We start from the raw sequence: 27,443 nt of genomic DNA on the forward strand, positions 1-27,443 counted from the left end.
TGGGTTTCACATTTGTATAGTTTGCACTCTGTAATGACCAACTCTTACCCATACCACATTTCAAGGACTAATGATTTCAGCTCTAAGCATTAGCCCATCGAATTGCGTGTCTAAGATATCTGTTTAAAAAAACCCTAATCATTTATATAGTTAGCCCTCATGTAAAGACTGAAAATTGCAATAAATAACACCGTGCCACGGTCCGGGGGAAGTGCGTCTGGCCGTGAAGATTGCACAAAAGAAACGAGGTCAATCAGTGCACACACTAAATAAATAATGCACAACCGACGAGACAGAGAAATGCAAATAGATAGAACAAAAAATGGTATCAAATGGGTCAATACTCAATATTGTGCTATTTAGAAAAAAAAATAAATGAATCAGTTAACATAATGTTGCTTTGGGGGTGCTTACAAAACTGATCAGTGAGTCACGTTGGCTTGCTAGCCTGGAGGTCAGGACGTGTTCAATCCCTGCATTGATTGGACGAGAAAGTTCATCAGGATTTTCCAACGTGGTTTCCCCTTGTCAGTGGTGCAGGACGAAGGGCCTGAGAAGGGCAGCTGTCTAGTCATTCGAATGGCACGAAAAACCGAAGGTGCCGTGTATACATAGACGTGCACATACTAAGGCAGTTGGAATTCGAGGTCCTGTGTACACATTGGCGTGCACATAAAAGATCCCTTGACAATTGGAATTCGATATAAGAGTAGGCCAAAGTGCCGCTGCCCAGGGAAAATTTCCCTAATAGCACACCGTATGGCATATATGCATGTTTTCATTAGCCTAGTCAGAGCAGAACAGTAGGACATTACAACACCATTTCATTTCCAGACTGATCAGCTGTAAATATTTTGCACTAACCCTGTGAAACAGATTGGGTGATTATACCCCTCTCATTTCTTAAATCCTACATACGCCATTGCATAACTGTCAGTATATTTAATTTTATACACCCATCTGTTTACCCACCCCTTAATCGGCCAGAAATATGACAGGGATATGATTAAATTAAGTTTTAAAATACAACAAACCAACCAGCAGTATATTAGTACTTCGCAAAGGGTTATTTATGTAATCACATGGCACTGCCAACGGCATGGGTTACTCTGGGAACTCAAACTTTTAAAGTGAGAGAGAGAGAGAGAAATGGGGTTTAACGTCCACTCGACACAAACTAGGTCATTTCGGGACTAACATATGGTTCAATTTTATGTCAATAATTCACTTGCGCGTAGGGGTCTTTAGCAGTGGGAGGAAACCGGAGGACCCGGGAAAACCCACGAGGTTGGAAACTTTTAAAGTGGATAACAATGGGCACATTTTTTTTAGCCTGACCACCTTTGCCAATTGCCATTTATTGCTAGTAATCAAGTTAGTGCTCTTATTCATATAATTATCGACATTGTGACAACAATGTTGAATCCATTAAAGTTTTATTTTCCACCTGTACAGTTGTTTTTATACATATATTTAAGTAAATATTTAGTTTATATAATATAATATAAATCATACAATTTCTCAAACAGTGATATAATACATTTTAAAAAGTAATGTTATTTACATATATATATACAGTACATAAGATATTATATACAATGACTTTAAATGTATAGAAATATACACTGCCAAATACATGATGTAATGAAATAATGCAATAGAACCTAATAACCTCCATATTTGTCTGTAGCTTTGCTATTGGAAAGAAAACCATTGAGATTATACAACCAGTTTTAATGATGAAACTGACAAAGATACTTTCCCACAAAAATATTTATCGGGTGGTTATTTCCAATAAAAGTATGGCAATTTTGGTATATTGAAAGTAGAAACATCCAATCTTAATAAGATTTTTATTAGAAAAATACTGGATTCACAGAAAAACATGCATTGAGTGCATACAGGACAAAAATGTAAGGGTTTCCCTAACTGGCAACACGATGATTAGGGATGTCGGCTAGAGTGACGTCAAAGGTTGCACGTGAAGATTGTCTGATCTCCCAGCGTTAGTAAATGCTTGATGTGTATGTTGATAATCTTGATGGTGAGCTGAGATAAAGCCCTGCAACAAGCAGATTTAGCTTTTGAATAATGTATCTTTAATGTCTTATATTAAAGAATATCTATGGTGAACACATCTAATATAAATAATAACTATCAATATACAGCAGCAGAATAGCAATTAATGGGTCATTTCTGAATTACAATGAAGAATTTTTAAGATCAATAACTTGGAATCTCTGAACTTTGTCATATATAACATTTTGGATTTCTTTTTCTTATCAGTTTAATAAGAACATGGAAATATTTGTACACATCTATACCCACAAACAAAAATAAAATTAATGTTTTTAAAAAATAACCAACACGAAGAAGATGCAGTTCTTCATTATTCACAACTGGACAATTTGAGTTATTTTAATATCTGTTGTTTTTGTTTAAATGGGCTCAATAAAGGTCATCTATCTCAAGTTAATACACTCTGCTACTGTAAAACATCTGAAATAGAACAAATCTTATTTTATTATCTGTAAAATAAATAGAATTTAAAAAGATTATTTAATTGATATAAAAACATCTTAAATAATACTTTTGTGACTCTATACAATTACTATGGGAATTATGCATTGTGATTGATTTAGAGTGAATAGTTTAATTGAAGGCACAACAAACCAGACCATTCACATTTATTTCAAAAGCCGTCAGAAATATGTACTATTTTAAAACTATTATCAAGTACATTTAAATATAATGTAGGAAAACCTTAATAAGATTATTTACATATTTGTCTAAGAAAGATAAAAATCTAAAATGGTGGTATCAAATTAATAGAAATCAATGTAAACTTAATACGGCCATAACTTAAGTTAGAATTGATCGATATGAATAAATGTAGGACCAAAATATTCTTTAATAAACCATGTTTTGAACATTTACATTAGCCTTCTAATAATTCTAGATACAAAAGGTGTCTACGTACATATAATTTCCAAAATCGTTCTTAAAAAGTCAAATTTATTTATCTTAAATTAATAATGATCATAACTTGTGATCTGGGGTGAGCCCTTAAACTAATATAATTTAAAAACTTTTTAAATAAGCTGATACAATGCCCAAAGATATGATAGAAGATTTGTTTCAAATGTTTTATACAGTGTATCTATAAAAATAAAGAGTCTCTAAAAGTCAGGTTAAGTAAAAAAGTAACAAAAGTAAAATCCAGATGTTCAGAGCATGCATATTTGTATACCCGGTAGAAGTACTAATCTGTTTCACAGTGATATTACAAAAGCCATCTTATACCTCTGTACAAGATGATTGACCATTATCAAGTTCACATGCATTCTACATGTGACGTCACGTCACGTCACATCACAAGGCATGGATCATTGGCTGGATGACGAGTGCATTGTTTACATAGGAAATATTTTTTACCTAAATATACTTCAAACACCTTTATTTATTTTTCTAATTCTAATACTTCAAAAAAATGTTCTAGAATTTAATTTACAGAAGGAAAAAGGTTAATATTGCAAGATAAATAACCTGCACTGATGTCATCCCTCTCAGTCATTGTAGCGGCAAAGCTAATATTCACTGCTGATCAGTGTGTAGAAATACAGAAAGCAAAAGGTAAGTGGACCAGTTTGGTCACCAATGCAATTGTGTATTTTATTCCGTATTGAGAAAGAGCATATAGAACAAATACTTAGATGGATTAATGAAGCCAGCACCAGACATTAATATCCCATATCCTAGAATTTGTATAAATTATGCTCAAAGGGGTATACATGTACTATAATACTAGTTACATGGTACAGTCTCTGATACTAAGGCAGCCAAACACACTAAAGATTTTAACAATACAAAAATAAATTACAAATCTAAAGAACAAATCCAGAATGGAAAAGTTAAAACCCTTCAGCCATAGCATTAAGAAAATCAGCACAAAGGATCCGAAATAATAGTGTGATAGAATAGACTAAATTCACTGACCTGACAGTAATTCAATCACATAACTTTAAGTGTGTCACTATGTTCAAGAGTTTTATTAACCATGTGAAGAGCAAGTCCACTCATTTTATTCATCATGGTTGGAGCCTGTCTTATAACATTCTTTAGTGTATTATTGATTGCTGGACGAAGTTTATTTAGTGTGTCATTTGGTATGATAGGTTTCACCATGTTTACAACTTCTGAAATTATATCATGGCCTAAAGTGAGCTTAACCAAAAAAAGCAAGGTAATGGATGGTAATTTGATGACGAACTTATGACAACAGTTGATCTCATTAGATTTATTCCCCAATAATGCTTTTAGTTGAATAATGATGTTAGAATTTAATCTGGGTTCATGACTGACAATACATATTTTCATCTTGGTTGAATTTTTTTTTTCTTTTCAATTGCTTAACCAAACAAAGCAAGGTAATGGATGGTAATTTGATGACGAACTTATGACAACAGTTGATCTCATTAGATTTATTCCCCAATAATGCTTTTAGTTGAATAATGATGTTAAAATTTAATCTGTGTTCATGACAATATATATTTTCAGATTATTTGATTTTTTTTTTCACTTCGAATTTTAAGGAACTAAACACAAATAAACATTAGAAGCATTTGTAGATTTGTACTTGATTGTCTCTCAATATCCCTTGCTAGAGAAATTTAATTGTCGGTGTCTTAATCTGTCAAGAATATGGTTAATAGAGATCATATTTAGCCCAATACCAATTATTTCTAAAAAAAAAAAAAACTGATGAAAATCTGTCCAGAATTGTAGAGAGGGTATGGTTATGTACATTTATTAACAATCATATACGTCAATATGTCAAGAGTTGAACACTTTAAAGTGAGCACTGTAATGTATGGGGATACTCGATTGAACGGTCCGGAATTAAATTCACTCAATCCCAAAAATAGTGACAATCAACTGAAAAGGGTGATTTCGGGATAAAACGTATGCACCAACAGCAGAATATGACAGGACTGAATTCTGTGTCACTGGATTGTAATTCTGTCAATTCAAGATGTTCTGAACTGACAATCAAACATTCCCTATGTTATCAATAACTGTATCACCCAGGGGCAACCATCTCTGGAATGCTCAAAACACTGGCCATCTTTATCCAGATGATAACTATTCTGACAGTTTTGAAATTGGTTTTGAAGTCTGTAGAGTATGTAGTAAAGACACAGGTATTACAATAGATGACCACAATAACATGTAATTTTACAGTGTATAAAAATTGCATATTGGCATCTCACTCGCCAGAAGAGTACTGTAGATGAGTGTTGGTGGTAATAGGAATTCTAACTAGAACTTTAACAGAGGAGGTAATATAAAATGTTTCATTACTGTAAGAGAAACTATATTAACACACAGGTGCAGATTAAACAACAACAGGGTACTAGGCCAGAAAACACTTGTCAAAGGTAGGGTTGAACTTAATTCAACGAATATCCAACTGCAAGTGACAATTGCTTAAGTTACTACACAGTAGTTCTTTTAGAAAATAAAATCTCCAAAAGTAAGGCTTTTCTGTTCTGCCTCTCCAGACTGTCAACCACTAATGTTAAAGTTGATTGTTATTATTTACCTTTTGCTTTGTAGTGTCATGGTGATCATTAGGTAAATATCAGAATATTTGGTGACCTAGCCTATGCTACAGTTACATAATTCATAATTGTGCATATATAGTGCAAATAATAAAAAACTAAGGTCAAATGTAAGTCTGCACTAAATAAGCTATTAGTTCCTTTTAAAGTTTAAAGATGGGTTCCAAGAAAAGTAGTTATCTGGTGGTTATTTCCAATAAAAGTATGGCAATTTTGGTATATATGGAAAGTAGAGATATCCAATCTTACTAGAAAAATACTGGATTCCCCGAAAAACACTCATGGAGCATATACAGGACAAAAATGTAAGGGTTCCCCTAATCAACAGCCTGACGATTAGGAACTTCTGCACGCGTGATGTCAAAGGTCACAAGCGAACATTGAGCGCTTGATGTACAAGTTGATAAACTTTATGAAGAGTTAGATGTACAATACTTTCTGAGATAAAAATGACGGGTAGTGGATAATCCGAGAATTTAATTAGGATTCGATATTTGTAATAAATAGTAAGCGATTAAAGACAACATCGTCTTATGTATGCAATGAATTCTCCTCTGACTCCCAAGACGTGACGTAAACATGACCTGGTTTGATTGAATTTTAATAGCAGGGCATTCCTTCGCAATTACAATGTTTGAGAAGGATTTGAAGCATAATTATGACAAATTAATTAGTTTGAATATGTTTTTAGTCCATATATACCATTAAATCACCCAGTTTGTACGCGGGAACCCATCTTTAATAAGTCTTACTCTTGGTAATATCAGGAACAACTTTCTCATAATTCATAGCTCTTTCCATTTTCTGATTGATTTGTTCTTGGGCTATTGGTGGTGGTATTAACTTTGAGTCTAAAACCATTGATATTTCTGAGAATAAAAAGAGAATAAAAATTGATTTTACACTTCTAGGAGCAAGATAAATGAAATAGAGAACGTTCAATATCTCCTCAAAACTTGGCTTCCATCATCTTGAGACAAATATGGATTTCTTTACAGAAAAATGGTTGTGGGTTTATTCATTTCCACTTGCAGTGAATGTATTTATTAAAGAAACAACTTGACTAATTTATATTTTTTTATATTTAATATTATATTTTGAGACAGGGACGTGGTGACCTATGGTTTTGCATGAGGAACAAGATCCAACCCAGCCCCCCTATCCCCACTAAAAAAAAAAAAATATTTATGTGTGTATGGGGGAAGGGGGTACCTCCCAGTGCCGCTGAGAATATTGAGCTGTGTGGAACATGCTAGAGTTGATTTGTAGCATATCTGACCCATGGTATATGTTTGACACTGGTTGAGCATTACGATTATAATGTTGAAAACCACATTGAAACCGTGTGATTTTTTTGACATTTTTAAGGGGGTGCAAAAAGTCAAAACCAAGACGCAAAGCTTGTCATTGCATCCCTATCACTTAGCCCCTGTTTTGAGGTTAAGTGTTTATGACATTAATCCCACAGTGTCCCCATTAAAGCATTAGAAAAATTTGCACCACTTCACTAAATCCCTATATTTTAAGTAACTTTCTAAGCTAGCTGATTGACTTCTTATCAAAAAGTAATAATTAACCTGTTGTATTAATTTAGCAGAAAGTAGTTGGATTTATGATACCATAGGGGTCGGTATAGTAATTCTTTTATTAATTGGCTTTTTCAAACATCAAGCGGCTGAAGCCGACTATAATCAAGTAATTAAGATCCCTGATGTACATAAAAGGTACTCAGATAAACGGTTTGGTTGCAGAGATGAATCGGTTGGAAAAATTACTAATGGATTTTCATTTTTATATCATATCTGACCTTCAAAAACCTGGATTGATAGCTACCATAATGTTTCCTGTCACCGAAAACCACATACATACTTCATATTGCACGTAATTTGTAATAAATCACAGATTTAAGTTAACGTCTTTAAATTCCTGTTCGTATAGGCTATTAGCATTCTTTCAAGCACGTAGCATGAGTGACAATACTATTTATTAACTTCAGCACTCTATAAACAAAATCTCAAAAAGAAACAGAATAGTCTGATGTGATGAAATAATATTAGAATAGATCGGACAGTAAAATGTTTACATTATCCCTCGAGCGATGCAATGTGCCGGTGGGGGTCAAAGTTGACAACATACATATGGGTCATTGGTACTACCGTACAGCATGTCTATAGTGAAAAGAACAGGTGTAGTAAATTCTTTGGAAATATAGCTGACATGTTTTATTTGAAAATCCAAAAGTACGCTCTCAAATATTTATGGTATAACTAATCATTTAAAGAATAGAAGGTGGGGGCATTTTTAAATCAATCTGCTTGCAACTGGTCAATACGTGATGTCAAAATACTTATCTGTCAAAGTACTGGTAAGATAGAGAAATGAAATGCCAAGAAATGTTGTGCTGACCGTTAATTTAAAAGCTATAATACTAATAATTTAGACCTGTGTCACAAAGTCATCCTGTATAAAAATTGATCAAATGTGAATAAATCTGTTAATGAAAATTAACGTAACCGATATTTCAACTTGCATAACCAGGAAATCGGCTACATGTTTTTGAGCTGGCGCGACTGCACATAACCGATTGGTATCGTTCACGTGGAATTTCGTGACCTGTACTAGTATTAAAAGATACAAGCTAATTAAGGCCATACCCAAAAAATATTCTGGTTATCAGATAATCTTTACTAAAAATCTGATGAAGGAGTTTTTTATTTTATATTTGTGTTTTTATTTTGTCAAAGGATCACTACTCAAATGACTTCACATACACATCAAATGTCAAGGCACAACATTTATCTCATCATGTTGTTAATAGGCATATATGATTATCTAGTATCATTTAGACATTACTGATCCAATTTATTAGCGTTGTATACTTGATACAAGAGCATATGCATTCGTTCAATTTTTTTTATTGATTTACTTCCTGTAACCGGATTAAAATATTTATGTGCGGTAATTAAAGAAACTGTTTCGATTTTTGAAGTGACGTGGGTTTATCTAAGAACCAGAATATATTTTTATAAGGCCTTACATATTTACCTTCAACAACAGAGTGATAAGCAAAATGTAAATAAAGTAGAAAAGATAGATGTAATACAGCTATTAAAGCTATCACTATTATTCTTTCTGTTTTACCACTGGCTCTAGAAAATACCACACATGCCTATAGAACAAAATATATCAATTTATAAAGCAAATAATATTAACTGGAATGTTTTACTGATCTTCAAGAAAACCAAACATGTTGAACAAACCTAATTCTGTAGAGTAGGCCCTGCTGTATACTGAACATAATTCTCATGGATATCATTAAATTTCAAGGCAGATACTAGATGAGTTGTCTTTATTTCTATTAAAATGGTCTGAATGAATCTGTCTATTGACCCCAAATAGACTAATATTGTCAAAGAAAGATTAAGAAGGGAGTTGCTTACCATTTTAGCTGTTGACAATCCACCTATCACAGCCCATGTTACATAAAACAACATATGGTCATGTGATGTATGTATGACTGTACCCAAAAATAGAACAATACAATGACTGAACAATGCATAACCCTGTAATGGAGAAACAGTAACACAATAAAAAGAATGTAATAACACATTTTAGAGCATCTGAAATCAAACATGTTGTGCTGAATGTTACATTTTATAATATACACCTAACAAATTCAGCCACTGACACTTTAAATTCAACAGACCAATGATGAACAAGAAGATTCAGTCATCAAAAGTTCAGACAAATGTACGAAGCTCAGTTTAAAAGTAACCATCGCAAAGCAAAAGTCAGCTTACAGTACTTACACTAATAATTAAGCTTATAATATTGATGTTTTGAAAGACATTTAAAAGTTCGGAAAGGTCTTGATATGTATGTACTATTTTAATGTAAAAAATACTGTTACTATATAGTATTACAAAAAAAAACATCATTAAGAACAGACAGGCATGCACATGAGACAAAAAACTGTTTCCAAAATCACATTACCATTGATGAATTTGAATAATATTGGAGCGAATATGGCTTTTGATCCAAATATGCACATAGACTCTACATTTAACCTTTATTCTGCCATGTTTGGCCTTTATAAAGACGTTTAAACTGTAATACTTACAATGAGAGATAAAATCTGCAACATGGCGATTCTTACACCACAGATATACGATAAAACCCACACTAAACCTGAGGCTCCAAACCAATATATAAAACATACACCAAAAGCTGTACCCATTAACGTTCCTTCTTCCTAAATTACATCAATGGAATTATTTAATACTTTTAGAAAAGGGGTTTAACATCCACGCGATAAAAACTATGTCATTTTTGTAGTAACATACAATCATTTCAGTAATTCGCTTGTGTGTAAGGGTCTTTTCAGCAGTGGGAGGAAACTGGAGGTTGTGCAGGTCACCCTACCTACTCTCACATACAAGCTTAGAATAAAGTAGTCTCTGAAGACCAAGCTACTTTAAAGAAAACAAAATCAAAATTTTATTATTTTATATTTTACGAAATAGTCTCAGTAATAGTAATATTTTCCATGTCTACTAGTTGTAGTTGCCTTTGAAAATGGAATTTTTAAACATGGGACTGTACAGAATTTGCTGCGTCATGTCATTATGATCAGCAATTCAGCATAATACATTACAGAAATAGATGTTCTTTGATTTACAATTTCAGTAAAAATGTCTGAAAACTTACAACTTTATGATCTGATGTTTTCATTTGAAACAGTAACAATGCTATCAATGTAAATATCACCATCAAAGGACCATACAATTCTTTATGAACCCTCTGAAAAAAAAAGAGAGCATCGCTTACACTGTAATATATGTCCACATTCCTGCTTTGATTGATATGGTACTTGTTCTGAAATGATTAATGATTGAAGGGAGACAACTCTTGTTTTCTTTTGACTCTCTTTTTTTGGAGTTAAAAAATGTTGTAAGAAGTTGAGTTGGCAGCCATATTTTGAAACCATGTGTTTTTCTTTGTAAAATCTTGTATAGTCAAGATGTGAGTACTGAGTATAGAAAGGCAACAGCCTTTAATAAACATGTTTCCTATATAATCGAGTATCGTTTCTATAATCCAAAACATGGTCCGACGAGACGGATACAGTTATGTCAGTCAATCTCTTGAGTTAAGTTCATGTGCCAGTCGACCTTATTATCTTAATCCTATAAAGTATTGACATTTATTATCATGTCTACGACCAGTAACGACGCAGACAGGCGTAGTGATGTGGCCAAGAAAAACAAACGCATCAGAGGGGGACATAGGGCCTTTGTTACCCGAATTATTCAAAGTGTTCAAGAATTATTAGCCGAATTTGATGGATCTCCTTCTTCAGTTGAAAGTTTAGAAGGATACAGAATTTCTTTAACGGAAAAGAAAGTTGTTTTAGCATCTTACGATGAAAAAGTATTGGAAGATATTGAAGACGAAGATGAAGTGGGTAATGATATTTTTGAATCAAGTGAATTTGCGGACACTATTAATAGAACTTTATATAAAATCAAATTTTGTTTACATAAGAATGAGAAGGCCAGTGAAAAATTGAGTACCAGTATAGCTGATAATTCTGATTTGAGTAGCCCTAGTAATTCATTGAAAGAAACTTTTGTCTGTAAGACTAAATTGCCAAAATTGTGTTTGCCTAGATTTTCTGGTGATTCAAAGTTGTGGCAGCCTTTTTGGGATAGCTTCCAGGCTGCAGTAGATAATAACAGTGCCATTTCAAATGTTGAGAAATTTAATTATTTAAAGAGTCTGTTGGACGGACCGGCATCTTCTTGTGTAGCAGGTTTGTCCTTGATAGGCGAAAACTATGATGCAGCAATTCAGCTTTTAAAAGATAGGTTTGCAAATAAGCAAGTTATTATTTCTGGGCATATGGACGTTTTACTAAATTTACAATCTGTTACGAGTGGTTGTGAAGTTAAACATATTCGCAGATTATACGACACCATTGAGGTCCAGATACGAAGTCTAAAATCTATGGGTGTACAGTCTGAATCGTATGGTAATATTCTTATTCCTATTATCATGAATAAACTTCCTGAAGAGTTACGTTTATTTATTAGCCGTGGAGTTAAAGATTGGAGTGTGGACGAGGTCTTAGATATTTTAAAAACTGAACTTGAAGCTAGAGAGCGAGTCGATTTAATGCATAGTAATTCTACCAAGAAATCCGGGTATTCTTTGAACAACGTATACAGTCCTCAATCCAGATCGAACCGGGTTAATCCCTCAACAGCTTCAACTTTATTTTCGAGTAAAGATCAAAGACCTGTTCCGTACTGTGTGTTTTGTACTCAGCAACACCCATCTGTGAATTGCACTTCTGTTACTGACATTTCAGCTCGCAAATCTATTTTACGTCATAAAGCAAAGTGTTTTTTGTGTTTGCGCTCTGGACATGTGTTACGAAATTGTCCTAATCGTGACTATAAATGCTTTAACTGCGGAGAAAGACACAATAAAGCCATTTGTACTTATAGGCCTGAACAAAATTTAAGGCGGCCTAGTTATGTTAATAAAACTGAAACCGGACAACCGAGTCAAACTGTGACATCTAACATGACGTGTACAGATGATCAAAATTCTATTTTGTTACAAACTGCTGTAGGTTTTGTATGTGCTAATCATAATGATAATTCTAGGGGATTGTATAAGAACATTGTATTTGATTTGTGTAGTCAAAGAACATATGTTACTGATGAAACACGTAGATTGTTAAATTTAAGAACTGTGGGGCGTGAAAATTTACTGTTTAAAACTTTTGGGGAGGAAACTCCTAAGTTACGATTATGTGATATTGTTCAATTTACTGTTGCAGGTGATGATGGTTTACATTTGTATGTTACAGCGCATTGTGTACCTTCTATATGCAATGCCATAAGCGACCAATTAACATGTAATGCTTTAGTAAAGTACCCTCATCTACGGGGTTTGAAATTAGCTAATCCATCTGGGCCTTCTGATTTTGCAGTAGATATATTAATCGGGGCAGATTTCTATTGGAATTTCTTTTGTGGCGAAACGAGACGGGGGGAGTTCCCTGGCCCGGTTGCAATGTTGACGAAACTTGGGTGGGTGCTGTCTGGCCCTGTAATTAATAATTCGAGTAGTGACCAATGTACTATTAATTTAAGTCATACGCATGTATTGCACGTTAGTTCTGTATCTGATGACAATTGTGATGTATCTTCAATTAAGTCTGAGTTGAATAAGTTTTGGGAGCTTGAATCTTTGGGTATTCGTAATGACGAATCTAGTGTTTTGTCAGATTTTAATGATAATATCACATTTGAGGGTAAAAGGTATGAAGTGAAGTTACCATTTAAAGAAAATCATCTTAAAATATCTGATAATTATTCTACGTGTGTTAAACGCTTATCATCTCTTTTGTATCGACTTAATAGTAAGCCGGATGTTCTTAAAGAATATGATAGAATAATTAATGAACAATTATCTGAAGGTATTATTGATATTGTAAATGATGATGATGTAATAATTAATTCTGGATCAATACATTATATTCCGCACAGAGAAGTTTTACGCTTAGATAAGGACACAACTAAGTTAAGAGTTGTGTATGATGCCTCGTGTAAAACAAGTGGACCTAGTCTTAATGAGTGTTTATACTCGGGCCCTTCTTTAAATCCGCTTATTTTCGATATTCTCCTTCGTTTTAGAATGAATTCCATCGCTCTGACTGCTGACATACAGAAGGCATTTTTGAACATTGCCATTTATAAAGAGCATCGAGACTTTCTTAGATTCTTATGGGTTGATGATCCATTTAGCGAGTCACCTAAAATTAAAGTGTTTAGATTTAATAGAGTGGTCTTTGGAGTGACTTCAAGTCCGTTCATTTTAAATGCAACCCTTCGTTATCACTTAAGTAATTCTATGGATGATAACTTTGAAATTTTGAATAATATTCTTAAGTCATTGTATGTTGATGATTTTGCTTCTGGGGCAGATAATGTAAACTCTGCTTATGATTTATGTAAATTAGTTAAATTATGTTTAAATCAGGGTGGATTCAATATGAGAAAATGGTGTAGTAATTCGCAAGTGTTAATGTCTATGCTGCATGAGTCCAGTGATTTTCCTGAAGTAGAATTTGATGTTAAGAAAATGGAGACTGATGTAATCGAAGACGATACAGGTTATAATGATTTTGTTCAGAATTCAAATTTTGATTGTAACAGTGTTTTAGGTCAAAAGTGGGATAATAGCGCTGATATGTTTCAATTCGAATTTGATAAAATTTTGTCAAGTATGATTGTTAATGCAACTTTAACTAAAAGACAGGTTCTTAGTACAACTGCGAAATTCTTTGATCCAGTTGGTTTAATATCACCTATTGTATTACTGTTTAAGCTATGTTTTCAAAAGTTGTGTGAAAATCCTTTAGACTGGGATGATCCGTTAGATAATAATTTTTGTGATTATTGGAATAATTTAGTGTCTAGCCTATCTGCTGTAAAGGCTTTGCACATTAACCGCTGTATTTGTTATGAACTACGGCAAGCGAATTCTATTCAATTTCATGTATTCGGTGACGCTTCCGAAAAGGCGTATGGTTCTTGTGTATATATCAGATGTGAACATTCAGATACTAAAGAAATACACTGTAATTTAATTGCCTCTAAAACGCGTGTGGCGCCTTTAAAGAAACAATCTATACCCAGACTTGAGCTACTAGCATGCTTAATATCTGTTAGACTAGCTGCATGTGTAAAAGAAGCTTTAAAGGACATCGTAGATGCGCCTGTATATTTTTGGTCTGATTCTCAAGTCGCGTTATCTTGGATTAAAAATACTACTCGTGAGTTTAAGCAGTTCGTGAATAATCGTGTGGTTGAAATTCGTGATTCTTCTGACGTTAGTAAATGGTCTTACTGCTCAACTAAAGAAAATCCTGCAGATGTTGCCTCACGTGGATGCAAGGCAGTAGAATTGGTAAACAATGATCTATGGTGGCATGGACCACCATACTTGCTAAGTTCGACAGAGAATTGGCCGAGGAACGTTGAAGAAACTTTGAGTGAACCATTTTATTCTGAAGTTAAGAAAGCAACTGTTTGTGTCGCAAATGTCGAAACTAATCACAATATCGAAAATATACTAGACGTTTCCCGCTATAGCAACTTTAATAGCCTACTAAGAGTGACTGCTTATGTTTTGCGTTTCGTGAAGAATAAAAGAGACAATGTACAAGTCCAAACAGATCAATTGTCCAAGGAAGAAATTAATTGTGCCGAAAATATCTGGTGCAGAGATATTCAACATAGTTTGAGTGGCCGTAAATTTGAGCAACAGAGGCTATCGCTTAATTTAAAACCTGATGACAATGGTATTTTGAGATGTTATGGTCGTATAGATAATTCTAATTTGCCGTTTGATGCCAAATTTCCTATTTTCCTACCAGATTCTCATCGTTTTACGAGTTTGATTATTGAAAAGTGTCACCGAGATGTACATCATAATGGGACAGCAGAGACTTTAGTTCAGTTGCGCCAAAAGTTTTGGGTTTGTCGCGGACGACAAGTTGTTAAAGCTGTGATTACTAAATGTATTCCTTGTCGTAAAATGGAAGGTAAATCTTATGGAGTTCCGTTAGCGCCTCCTTTACCAGAATTTCGACTTTCTGACGATTTCGCTTTTACAAATATTGGAGTGGACTATGCTGGACCATTATACGTTAAAGACATTTATTCTAAGAGTGGAGAGATGAACAAGGTGTTCATAGTGTTGTATACTTGTGCGAGTAGTCGCGCGGTTCATTTAGATTTAGCAACGGACGCTAGTTCTTCCTCTTTTATTAGGAGTTTTCGACGTTTTATTGGAAGGCGTGGAGTACCAACTTTAGTGAATTCAGACAATGGATTGGTTTTCAAGAGTGCTGAACTTCGAGCCTTTACAAATAGTAGGAACATTAAATGGTGTTATAATATTGAACGATCCCCATGGTGGGGCGGATTTTTTGAGCGTATGGTGCGTTCAACTAAACGATGCCTGAAAAAAGCTTTAGGTAATGCTCATTTGTCGTATGAGGAGCTACTGACTTTATTAGTGGACATTGAAGGCGTTTAAAACTCGCGTCCTCTTACATATCTTAGCGATGATTGTATAGAACCCCTAACCCCTTCGCATTTAGTATTGGGGAGAAGGATATTGTCTGAACCGCTGTTTACTCCAAATCCTAAAGTAGTTGGTAATACCTCTTCAGAATTCTGCAAGCGCAAGAAATACTTGCAGACTGTTATAAATCATTATTGGGCAAGATGGCGGAATGACTATGTTACTCAATTACGCGAGCATCATCGTTCCAGAGTTAAAACAGGTCCTATCATACGTGAGGGTGATATTGTGCTAGTATTTGATGATAAAGTATCGCGCTTAAATTGGGAAATGGGTAGAGTTGATAGAATTTTACCAGGTCGTGATAATAACGTGCGATCCGCTGTTGTAAGAGGTCAGAACAAACAGGGCAAAATAATATTTATGAATCGACCTATACAGAAATTGTATCCAATAGAGTTGGTTAGAGATTAGTAGAGAATGTATCTTATTATTGATAAGTATTGGAGTACACAGTTAGAAATCAGTGTTATATATGTATTTACGAGTTTAGAATCTTAGTACATGTAACGAGTTTAGAATCTTAATATTTTGAGTATAGAATCTTAATATTTTGAGTATAGAATCTTAGTATTTGAGTATAGAATCTTATAGAGTAATGCATCTTAAAGAATAGTATCCAAGATATAGAGTTTTGTTATTAAGAGTTCAAATCTCAAGAATTATGTTAAATTTTAGTGTATTTTATTGACCTCGCGTCAATAAGGGGGGAGTGTGTTCTGAAATGATTAATGATTGAAGGGAGACAACTCTTGTTTTCTTTTGACTCTCTTTTTTTGGAGTTAAAAAATGTTGTAAGAAGTTGAGTTGGCAGCCATATTTTGAAACCATGTGTTTTTCTTTGTAAAATCTTGTATAGTCAAGATGTGAGTACTGAGTATAGAAAGGCAACAGCCTTTAATAAACATGTTTCCTATATAATCGAGTATCGTTTCTATAATCCAAAACAGTACTTTTTAAAATGAAGAGAATGAAATATGAAATGGCTGTAATATGACAAGAGGCAAAAAAAAGGCTAAGCGTTGGGTTTGTTTTGCCAAATTTACAGACAAAATATTAACAAAAAAGTGGGTGTGACACCACCCCGGAGGGTCGGGGCATGCACCAAAAGAAATAGTTGCTGTCTTTACGATATAAGGAATAAATATGCAAAGTTCCAAGATGATCCATTCAGAATTGCAGTCTGTAGACGATAAATACAAAAACTGGGATGGCTCTGCCCCTGGGGGTTGGATATGGAACAGTATAAATAGGTACCACCCTGTTATTGAAATGATTGATATGCTGAATTTGAACAAAATCTGTTAATTAATGTAACCTCTAGAGTATGTACAGATAAAAACTACCAAAAAAGTGGGTGTGGTACCACACCCCTGGGGGGTCGGACTCGGGACATGCACCAAAATAAATAGTTGCTATCCTTACAGTTTAAGGAATAAATATATCAAGTTCCAAGATAATCCATTTAGAATTCCAGCCTGTAGACAAAAACACAAAGATTGGGCGTGGCTGTCCCTGGGGGGGTGGACATGGACCAATATATATATAATTGGCTTGTGTGTATGTACAACCCTATGCTGGATCATTCCGAATTGGATCCAAATCTGTTAAAAATTGCAACCTGTATATCATTTACAGACAAAATATCAACAAATAGTGGATGTGGCACCACTGAAAAGGCAGGAGAAGGGGGTCGTGCACCAACATCAACAGTTGCAGTCCTTAGGGTATAAGGAATAAGTGTACCAAGTTCCAAGACAAACCATTCAGAATTGTGGCCTTCGGGCGCTAAAGGCAAAATTTGGTCGGGGCATTCACAAAAAATCAATAGCTGAGGCCACTAGGCTATAAGGAATATATATGCCAAGTACCAAGCTGATCCATTCAGAACTGCGGCCTGTACATGATAAACACAAAAATTGGGCATGGCTCTGCCCCTGGGGGTCGGGACATGCACCCCAAAAATAAGTATGCAAAGTTTCAAGATGATACATTAAGAAATGTGGCCTGTAGACAACAAACAAATACTAGAAATGGACGTGGCTCTGCCCCTGGGGGTCGGGTATGCACCAAAAACAATACTAGGGATCATCCTTAGGGTACAAGGAATAAGTATGTAAAGTTTCAAGATGATCACTTAAGAATTGTGACCTTTGACATCACGCGTGCAGAAGTTTTTAATCGTCGGGCTGTTGATTAGGGGAACCCTTACGTTTTTGTCCTGTATACGCTCCATGAGTGTTTTTCGGGGAATCCAGTATTTTTCTAGTAAGATTGGATATCTCTACTTTCCATATATACCAAAATTGCCATACTTTTATTGGAAATAACCACCCAATAAATACTTTTCTGGGAACCCATCTTTAATCAAATTAATTCAAAATTTCTTCACAGTTGGCATTTTAGAGCGAAGTAAATGTTGTCATAGTTCGAAAAATCTCAAGAAGAGGGATCTTAAATTAGGCCATACTTAAATATTATTTTGATTCTCTGACAATCCTATCCAATGAATCTGATGATTTCATTGGAATAATTATTTTGTCATTCTCTATTTGACATATGGGTCAAATTTACTATGTAGGTCTGTTGTTTTGAGGAGCACAATATATGGATTCTTATCTTTTAAATCAAACTTTATTTGTTAATAGTGATATCCTTTAATCATTAGTTAATATGAATTGATGGCTGCCATCTCGGCTTTTCGGTCCATTTTGAATAAACATGGATTCAAATTAACAACTTGATAATTACAATATTATTACAATATTTTATTGTTCTACATGCAAAAGGATAATTTATGATTTTTTGAAGGTTGTTGCATGGTGCTGGTTATTTCGTCAACTGCCTAATTTCAGCCATTTCCCCCAGTAAAAAATGCTCGAATTCTTTAGAGGGTCCAATAAGATATAAAAAACACCTTCAAAACAAGTTTGTCACATTTTCTTCTTTGTAGTTCTAATGTGAATGCTGCTCCATAGAGTAAAATTTCAGTCATGTCTTTCCCACTACTAGAACTAGCTTCTGGAAATGATCAGACAACCATAAGATCATTGTCAGTGCTAAACTCATGAAGGATCTGCCAATATGACATGCACTGGCCATTGTAAAAAATAAACTAACCTGTCTTTGTGCTGTAGGTCTCTGTGGTATCAAAGAATAAATCAGCCTGCAAAACATATAGATAAATATAGCTGTGAATGTTAACATACTTACTTTTTTTTTTGGGGGGGGGGGTGTTAATGTAAACCTAAAGTAGAATATCAAAAACTAATTGTTCACTTCCAAAACTAGTGACAGATTTGAATCTTCTTTCACAATTTTAACAACTACATGTAATCAATTACCACATAATAAATTAAAATGAGATAAACCAGTGCCATAAATATTTTTATATAAAAATATTAGTGCCAACCAGACTAAATATGTCACAAATCCTTAAATGACATCTAGAAGTATGGTAAATATATACAACACAAGTAATTATATCCTTATATACCTTGTGTTGTATTTTGTTGTGAATAGGCCAGTTATTGGATAGATCAGTAGATTACAGGCATCTCAATTAAACACAAACATAATCTGTGTTAAGCATAGATTATCAAAATACTGTGAGGAGTATGTATAACAGGGCTTTGATTTAGGGTAACCTATTTATATTCCAGTATTTCAAATTCAAATATACTCTTCAAAAAAAAGTAGGGGATATTCAGAAAAAATACAAAACTGCGGAAATGCACTGTTGTTTTTATTAGAGATAACCAGTGTATGTTAATAACAGGCCAATTGCCTACACATGAACATAAACTGTTCATATGGGCAGCTTATCTGACGGCCCCATTTCACTCGCAAAGAGATACACCGTCAAAAGTGAAAATGGACGTTTTTGATTATTGTCTTAATAATGAGTAATTGCTCCACCAATCCTCAGACATTCAGCAATTCGTCGTGGCATGCTCCTAATCAACCATCCAATCATGATTTGGGGCAATCTGACTCACTCCTCTTGCAGTGCCACGGCCAATTCTTGCAGTGCCACAGCCAATTCTTGCAGTGCCACGACCAATTCTTGCAGTGTTGTTGGTTGACGTTGACAAACACGTCTCCCGATCAAATTAAACGTAACACACTAAAGCAAAGATACGCTAAACAGTAAATCTTATGCAAGAACTGATAGGAAAGCAAACATGGATAGATAAACCAGCACGCGGCTGTTTTCATCAACTCTTCCTTGAAGCGTCAAATTTGATAATGAACCCCTCCCGTGTGTATGTCGATACTGCGTGTCGCATGTGCAGCTCAGTGGTTCTGTTGGGCGTTAAGTTCTTCATCTGTGAACATACTCTCAAAGCATGTCAAATGTCCATGACTATTTATCATATCGCAACCTGCATAGGTATTTGCATTTCAATATCCCCTACTTTTTTTTGAAGAGTATATAAATAATAATCTGATAAAATAATTCATATATCCACCTCTTCTGAACTTCTTTTGGTTCCACATCAAAATATGGCCGTAAAATATCAATATTACCATAGACACTCCATGCTTTCTGTGCTCTTTGTTTACTCACTTGCCATACCTACAATACAAACATTATACATTATAAATGTTTTATGACATCCTCTTTTTCTGTCTAAGAATGTCAGTCAGCTATTGAATAATAACTCATTAGTATCCATAAACACTGAGCTCAATAATAAGTGCAAGGGGACTGCACCACACACAATTACACAAAACAAATCTACGGACAAGACACAATACGCAGAAATCACAAACGCACATATCAGATTAAGTGAATGGATCCGAGGGCTAGCCATAAGTTTCCACTGCACTGTACGGTCCCTGGCCTGTAGTGATACAGACTTCACTCAAAGATAGGCTGCCAGGCGACAAAACATACGCCCACAGCAGCTAAGTCGTCTGGGCAGTTAACAAATTTGATTACGAGTAATAACCCATGAAATAATTATCAGAAAACATTAGAATTTGTTTCGATTGTTTGTCTCATGACCTTAAACAATTTATATTAACTTTAGCCTCTAGAGCGTCCACAAAATTTTTCAAAGTGATCAATGCCCTTAACTTCGGCAGTAATTATCAAAAATCATTGAAAATGAAAATGCTTCTTTGTCTCATGACCTTAAACACTGTGTATAAGTTTAAAGTCAATCAGATATCAACTTTAGCCTCAAGAGCTTCTACAAGATTTTTCAAAGAGTTCAAGGGCTATACCTCTGGTAGTAATTATAAAAAATAGTTTAAAATCAATGAGCTTCTTCGTCTCATGACTTTAAATAGTGTGTATAAATTTAGCCCCTGGAGTGTCCACAAGGTATTTCAAAGCAATCAGGGGCTATAACTCTAGCAGTAATTTTCAAGATGGCTGTCTAGTGGTTTGCATTGTGTCTTGTCTACTGAAAACTAGTGATTTTTTAAAGTTGATATTATATCATTTCTAATGATTTTCCTTTAGAACTCAAGCACTGTGCATCAATTGACAGTTTTAAAAGGAATCTAAAAACCCATCTTTTTAGAAATGTTTTCTTTTAACTGTTGATTGTGTACTCATTTTAACTAGAGCTTTTTATTTAACTGACCATAATGTCACCAAAGAGTAGCTTCGGTTGGATTTTAGGACATTATTATTACTTTTATTTATTATTATTAGTAATTATCGGAAATCTGCGTCTCATGACCTAAAACACTGTGTATACGTTTAAAGTCAATTGAATATTAACTTTAGTCTCCAGAGCGTCAAGAATATATTTCAAAGTGATCATGGGCCATAACTCTGGCAGTAATTATCGGAAATCACTGAAAGTCAATAGGCTTCTTCGGCTCATGACCTTAAACATACATTCTGCAAGAGCTAAATCTCCTTATATTGCAAGTCTTTCTATAGGCTTGATTTGTTACATTAAACATACATTATGCAAGAGCTAAATCTGCCTATTGCAGGTCTTTTTTTAGGCCTGAAATGTTATATAAACTATTAATTAGACATTTATTATTACTTGAGATTTTAACTAGATTAGAATGGTTCACCATTTAAAAATTTAATTTAAAATTGGGAAAGCAAGGCTAAATCTCCAATATACCAGTGCCCCGGTTACCGCAATGCACACATCTTGTCAAAACTACAAACAGTGAAAAAGTGGTTCAGAATAAAGTAATTAATGAAATTTTCAATATTTTCATTTTACATTATCTATTTTTGAGCTCTTTAACTAAATCTTACATAATGTATCTTTAACATAAAAAGATCTTAATCAACTCTTGATGCCATCTTATGGGTTAGATTTCCACTGGATTTGAATCCAATCTGCTGCTCAATGCTGATTGATAATGAAATCCAAATTGGATAATCCAGACTATATTTTTTATTGTACTGACTTTAGTAATGATGATCGAGACTAGGCCCAAAATTAAAACACTAATATCTCGGTTCAGAGTGGAGCAATTTGACTGAAATTTTTTAGCATATTCTAGTTTTCTAGTTTTATCTAGTTTTTGACTATTATAAAGAGAACTGCCCCTTTAAACAGTGCATATAAATTTAAAGTCAATTGGATATTAACTTTAGCCTTTAGAGTGTCAACAAGATATTACAAAGAGATTAAGGGCCATAACTCTGGCAGTAACTATTGGAAATCGCTGGAAATCGTTAGGCTTCTTCGTCTCATGACCTTAAACACTGTGTATAAGTTTAAAGTCAATCGGATAATAACTTTAGCCTCCAGAGTGTCCACAATTAAATTAGTAAAGTAGGTCAAATACTGACAAAGTTACAACTACTTTTTCTTTCGTAAAATTTGGTGATTTTGGATTCGTAAAACGTTTTGAAAAAAATATTTAAACAAAAGCCACCACCCATTCTTGGGGGGATAGGTAAAAGTTTCAGAAAAATAAAATTTGCAGGAAAAGAACAAAAAAAAAAAAAAAATAATAATAATAAAAACTAGATCTGCCAGGCAGATATGAAAGCTTTCATATTTGAAATGAAATGAAATGAAGTGGGGTTTAACGTCCTACTATTCTGCTCCGAATAGGGCTAATGAAGACAGGCATACGCCATACAGTGTGCTATAAGGGAAATTCTGCCTGGACAGCGGCACTACGGCCTACTCTTATATCGAATTCTAACTGTCAAGGGATCTTTTACGTGTATGTCAATGTGTACACGGGACCTTGTTTTTTCGTCCCATCCCAACGACTAGACAGCTGTCCTTGTCAGGCCCTCCAACCTGCATCACTAACAAGGGGGAACCACGCTGGGAAATCGGAATTAACTTTCTCGGCCAATGCAGGGATTGAACACCCAACCTTTTTTCTGAAGTTGCACAGAACCTTTGTTTATAAACTAATTTTGATAAAACTTTCAGAATATGCACCAAATGACTCAATTTATCGTTTGTCATTGACATTTTACCTGATTTCAAAGTCTTACACTTTTTTAAAAAAAAAACAAAAAAACTTCAATTTTATGACCTCACTTTAAAAAAAATCTAGACCAAATATCAAAATTGTAAATGCTTCGATCGGTTACGAATTAAGAATGCTTTCGCAAAATAATGAAAATTGGATAAAAATTATAGGATGAGTAGGATTTTGAAGATGACTTACATTTTCAAAATAGTTGCACTTCTGCTGAATTTCAACTTTATGAGATTATTCTAAAAAGTTGATAGACAACTCGTATTGACAAATATTTTTAAATAATGCAAAATTAAAGAAGTTGAGAATCTGACTTCATCTTCAAAGGGGAGATAATCAGAAAATTTTTGTTGTCATTGTTGGCTTAATCCAACCATTTGTAATGTATTCTGAAAGTTCCAAGTCGAAATCTTCAAAAATAAAAAAGTTACGCTCAGAATTTTCACTCTTTTCACCTTTGAGCTTAAAATTCTAATGCATGCGTCTAAAGGCCACAATGTCCCAAAAATAAAAGTTGAGTAATACAAACAGCTACAAATTGGTAAAAACCACATTCAAATTGGTTGAAAAACACAAAAAGTTTCTTCATCGATGACGTCAGTTCCTAATAACATTTCTAAAGTTTTATTTATTCATTATGCATTCCCAGTAATACCTTACAGACAGTATAGAATATTATAATTCTGTAGAATATATGAAAGCTTAATACAGTAATACCTTTCAATACCTTTCAAACCCTATTGTCACTTAATCAAAGAATGGATAATGACTATTATAACTACCGGTAGGCTACTATATAAGGCTTATGACAAATGAGGATTTAACTAATAAATTCATATATGTACGAACCATTTCTCCCACATTTTGTCCTATTCGTTTTCTCATATCTTCAGGTGAACCATTATCTTCCTTCTGAGGTATTGCTTTCTCTACATACAAAGATAGGTTGCCAGGCAATGAAACATACGCCCACAGCAGCTAAGTTGTCCGAGCAGTCAACGAGGGTTGTCACATTTTTTCTTTTGTCAGTATATCGAAAAATTACAACACACTAAAATTTGATTACGAGTAACAACCCATTAAGTAATTATCAGAAATCATTAGAATTTGTTTCTATTGTCTGTCTCATGACCTTAAACACTGTGTATAAATTTATATCAACTTTAGCCTCTAGAGTCCACAAGATTTCTCAAGTGATCAAGGGTCATAACTCTGGCAATAATTATCGGAAATCATTGAAAAACCAGAGGCTTCTTCGTCTCATAACCTTAAAGTTAAACTAAACACAGTGTATAAATTTAAAGTCAATGGAATATTAACTGTAGCCTCTATAGCCTTAAAGTTAACTAAACACTGTATAAATTTAAAGTCAATGGAATATTAACTGTAACCCCTACAGCGCCGATGAGCAATTGTGGACGCGAGCCAATGGTAATATATGACCATATTTGAGAGAGAGAGATAGAGAGAGAGAAATGGGGTTTAACTCCACTCAACACAAACTAGATCATTTCGGGACTAACATATGGTTTAATTTTATTTCAATAATTCGCTTGTGCGTAGGGGTCTTTAGCAGTGGGAGGAAACCGGAGGACCCGGAGAAAACCCACGAGGTTGGACAGGCAACCCTACTCCTTGTCACGTACGACCACATTTGAATCTTGGCGTATAAAAACAAGAAATTACATAGACTATCGAATCATATCATACATGTATTCAAATATCTATTGTTCATGGAATCGAATACTGCATATGCAACTAATCAATTACATTTGAGTACAGTTTAAAGCTAATGAACTTCTGTGTTTATCAGACTTGGGGAATAAAAAAAATGATATACTAACCATTAAATCCATTTTCTCCATTATCAGAAGCATCGTCCTCCATCATCTCCATCTCCTCTAACTGCATGTCTAATATAGCTGATCCTTGACTTGATGTCATCTGCAACATAATGTTTAAACATATTACCATAATTGTAATGCATGAGTCACCAAATACTGTATGACTGAATTGTAATGGTGGTGAAAAAGAAGTCTGGTTAAACATAAGAAACAACATACCATGGCATAGACCTATAGTCCATGAGCATTCATTCATTGTCATACCTACTGTTACACTAACATAAAATCAGAATAATGCATTGACTGATTTCCAGCACTTTTGGTCTAATGCATTGAAAAATCTTTTTCTGCTGTGACAATATAACTTTGTGACTTCCATGTCTTGTGTAGTTTACCCTATAGTTCAGCTCTAAACGTAGGTCTCATTACACTCACCCTGTACGTTCAGAAATGGCCTACTGACTTCTTGTCCAATTTTTTTTAGTTCCCCGTAAATTTTACTGGGCAACTTTTTACTGCTCAACGGTCGCCTGTCAGTCACTGTGAACATCTGTACAAAGTAAAGGAACATTTTAGTGAGAAAAAAAACTCTCTTACCTCGCTACAGTCAGTATGTGCGACATAACATGCTGTTAAAAATACGTCCCCTTCTGCTAAACAGCTTGACAGAAGCCATTGCAATCTAAATATAGTGTAACACGCAAATTTACGTAACTCAGCCATATATATAAGAAGAAACGAAAATCAGGTAAGCAGGGAAAACAAAATTGAAATTTGTGAAAAAATTTGATTCTAATTGGGCTAGGCATGACCCTTATGTATTATTATAAGGTCCATGGGCTAGGCAAAGCTTTAAATGACAGAAGATTCTCAATTTTTCAAACATCCCATTCCCCCCCCCCACCTGCTTACCTTATATGGCCAAGTTACGTGAATTTTTGCGTTACACTATATTTAGATTTCAATGGCTTCTGCCAATTAAGCTGTTAACCAGAAGGAAACATATTTTTAACAGCATAATGTGTTGCACATACTGACTCTAGCAAGGTAAGCCAGGTCTTATTTTCTCACTTAAATGTTCCTTTACATTTGTAACATTATACAGGCGTTCATAGGGACTGACAAGCGCCCGTTTAGCAGTAAAAAGTTGCCCAGTAAGATTTACTGGGAACTGAAAAATTTTCGACAAGGAATCAATAGGCTGGTTCCTGAATGTACACATATTCCTGAAGCAATGGCCCGAGAAATTCCTCTCTGGCCATTGCTTATTTGACTTATGATACTTGACCTTTTGAGGGAGCTTGTCTATTCTTCCCGTTTAATCAAATCTATCCCATGTACAGCAACATGACAACCCTTTGTTTAATCTGGGGTCTTCCCTAAAACTTTGGACAGTGATTTAAGGTATTAAATTCTATGTATTAAAAACGGTGAAAGTATATTGTTCGTCTCCAAACAGTATTGTTTACATTGTAACTGTTCATAGCCTCGTTTGTCACGCAATTAGTTTTTCTACAATATTCTGCTATGCACCGGTTAATCGTGTGTAAATGTTTTGTGATGTAAACAGTGTAGAGCTCTGTTTAAACCCGAATGACATTGTTACGCAGTTAGGCATTGGTTGTTAATAGGACTATTGACCAGTCATAATTTGAAACAGAAATTTGCTTTCTTTCCGGCCGTGCTTGAGTGGGATTAGGTCTAATCAAACGAAACACTGCGAGGAGTATGTAATGTACAGGGCGAGTGTAACAAGAACTTACATTCAGAGGTGAACTATTTACCCTGTTACTTCTTCTTATAAAAGTGCTGTTCAAACCATTTGATACATTTGCTTCATATTTTCCAAAGTTACAAATTTCAAAGTCATTATTTTTTATTTTCATTCATTTCATATTGTTCAGTATCTTCTCAAGTACATTTCGATAACAAAGTATAGGCATTAAAGCTGAATACTGAATGCCTTTTTGAGCCCATCACCCTGTTTCTCGTACTCTTCAGCATCTTTATTATATACCTTGCCTTTAATGTTTTAGGTCTAACAGCCCAGTTTAATCATTATACCAGTTCATTAAATTACTCAATACACTTCAAATCATACGGGACAATATCAGATCAGATTTGGTTCTAAAATTGACAGTTTTCTAGTTTGTTTACCTTCTTAGATGATTCTTGCCACGGTGACTGGTTAGCCATGATTGTTTTGACGTGGAGAAGCGAGATGTTACCGAGATTTCTAAATTCTAAAAGAAAAGGACCGTGGGCCTTATAACTATAGCACGTCAAATTACCCAATTTAACATCCAATAACACCCAATAACTCCAAAATAACACCCAGTAATTTATAAATTCCGACTTTGAAACCACAAAATAACAATTT

The 27,443-nt window shown here is 34.3% G+C and overlaps 1 protein-coding gene across 3 annotated transcripts; it reads right to left on the reverse strand.

The window, feature by feature from the left end:
- Positions 1-1,419: 1,419 nt before the first annotated feature.
- Positions 1,420-27,443, reverse strand: LOC126823709 (protein YIPF3). 3 transcript variants are annotated; one of them, XM_050552667.2, is made up of 12 exons: positions 27,221-27,443; positions 25,064-25,163; positions 24,069-24,148; positions 20,258-20,364; positions 18,906-18,951; positions 10,329-10,421; positions 9,742-9,873; positions 9,062-9,184; positions 8,667-8,790; positions 6,374-6,490; positions 3,997-4,196; positions 1,420-2,499 (listed from the first exon to the last, which is right to left on the reverse strand). In XM_050552667.2, exons 1-11 carry the CDS (start codon positions 27,257-27,259, stop codon positions 4,012-4,014), a joined length of 1,146 nt encoding a protein of 381 aa, XP_050408624.1. In that variant the 5' UTR covers positions 27,260-27,443; the 3' UTR covers positions 1,420-2,499; positions 3,997-4,011. The 3 variants fall into 3 exon arrangements, with proteins under 3 accessions (XP_050408624.1, XP_050408623.1, XP_050408625.1); XM_050552666.2 differs by lacking the exon at positions 27,221-27,443 and adding an exon at positions 26,827-27,187; XM_050552668.2 differs by lacking the exons at positions 3,997-4,196; positions 27,221-27,443 and adding an exon at positions 26,827-27,190.

Source organism: Patella vulgata, chromosome 6 (assembly GCF_932274485.2).
Source record: "Patella vulgata chromosome 6, xgPatVulg1.2, whole genome shotgun sequence".
Lineage (NCBI taxonomy): Eukaryota > Metazoa > Mollusca > Gastropoda > Patellidae > Patella > Patella vulgata.

Excerpts from the sequence above, each read along its gene's own strand:
- LOC126823709 (XM_050552666.2), bottom strand. The coding sequence starts at position 26,949 with ATGAAAATAAAAAATAATGACTTTGAAATTTGTAACTTTGGAAAATAT. Across the intron at positions 24,149-25,063 it reads TGGAGAAAATGGATTTAATG|AGAAAGCAATACCTCAGAAG; the intron begins GTTAGTATATCA and ends CTTTGTATGTAG. Across the intron at positions 9,185-9,741 it reads TGCAGATTTTATCTCTCATT|GGTTATGCATTGTTCAGTCA; the intron begins GTAAGTATTACA and ends TCTCCATTACAG.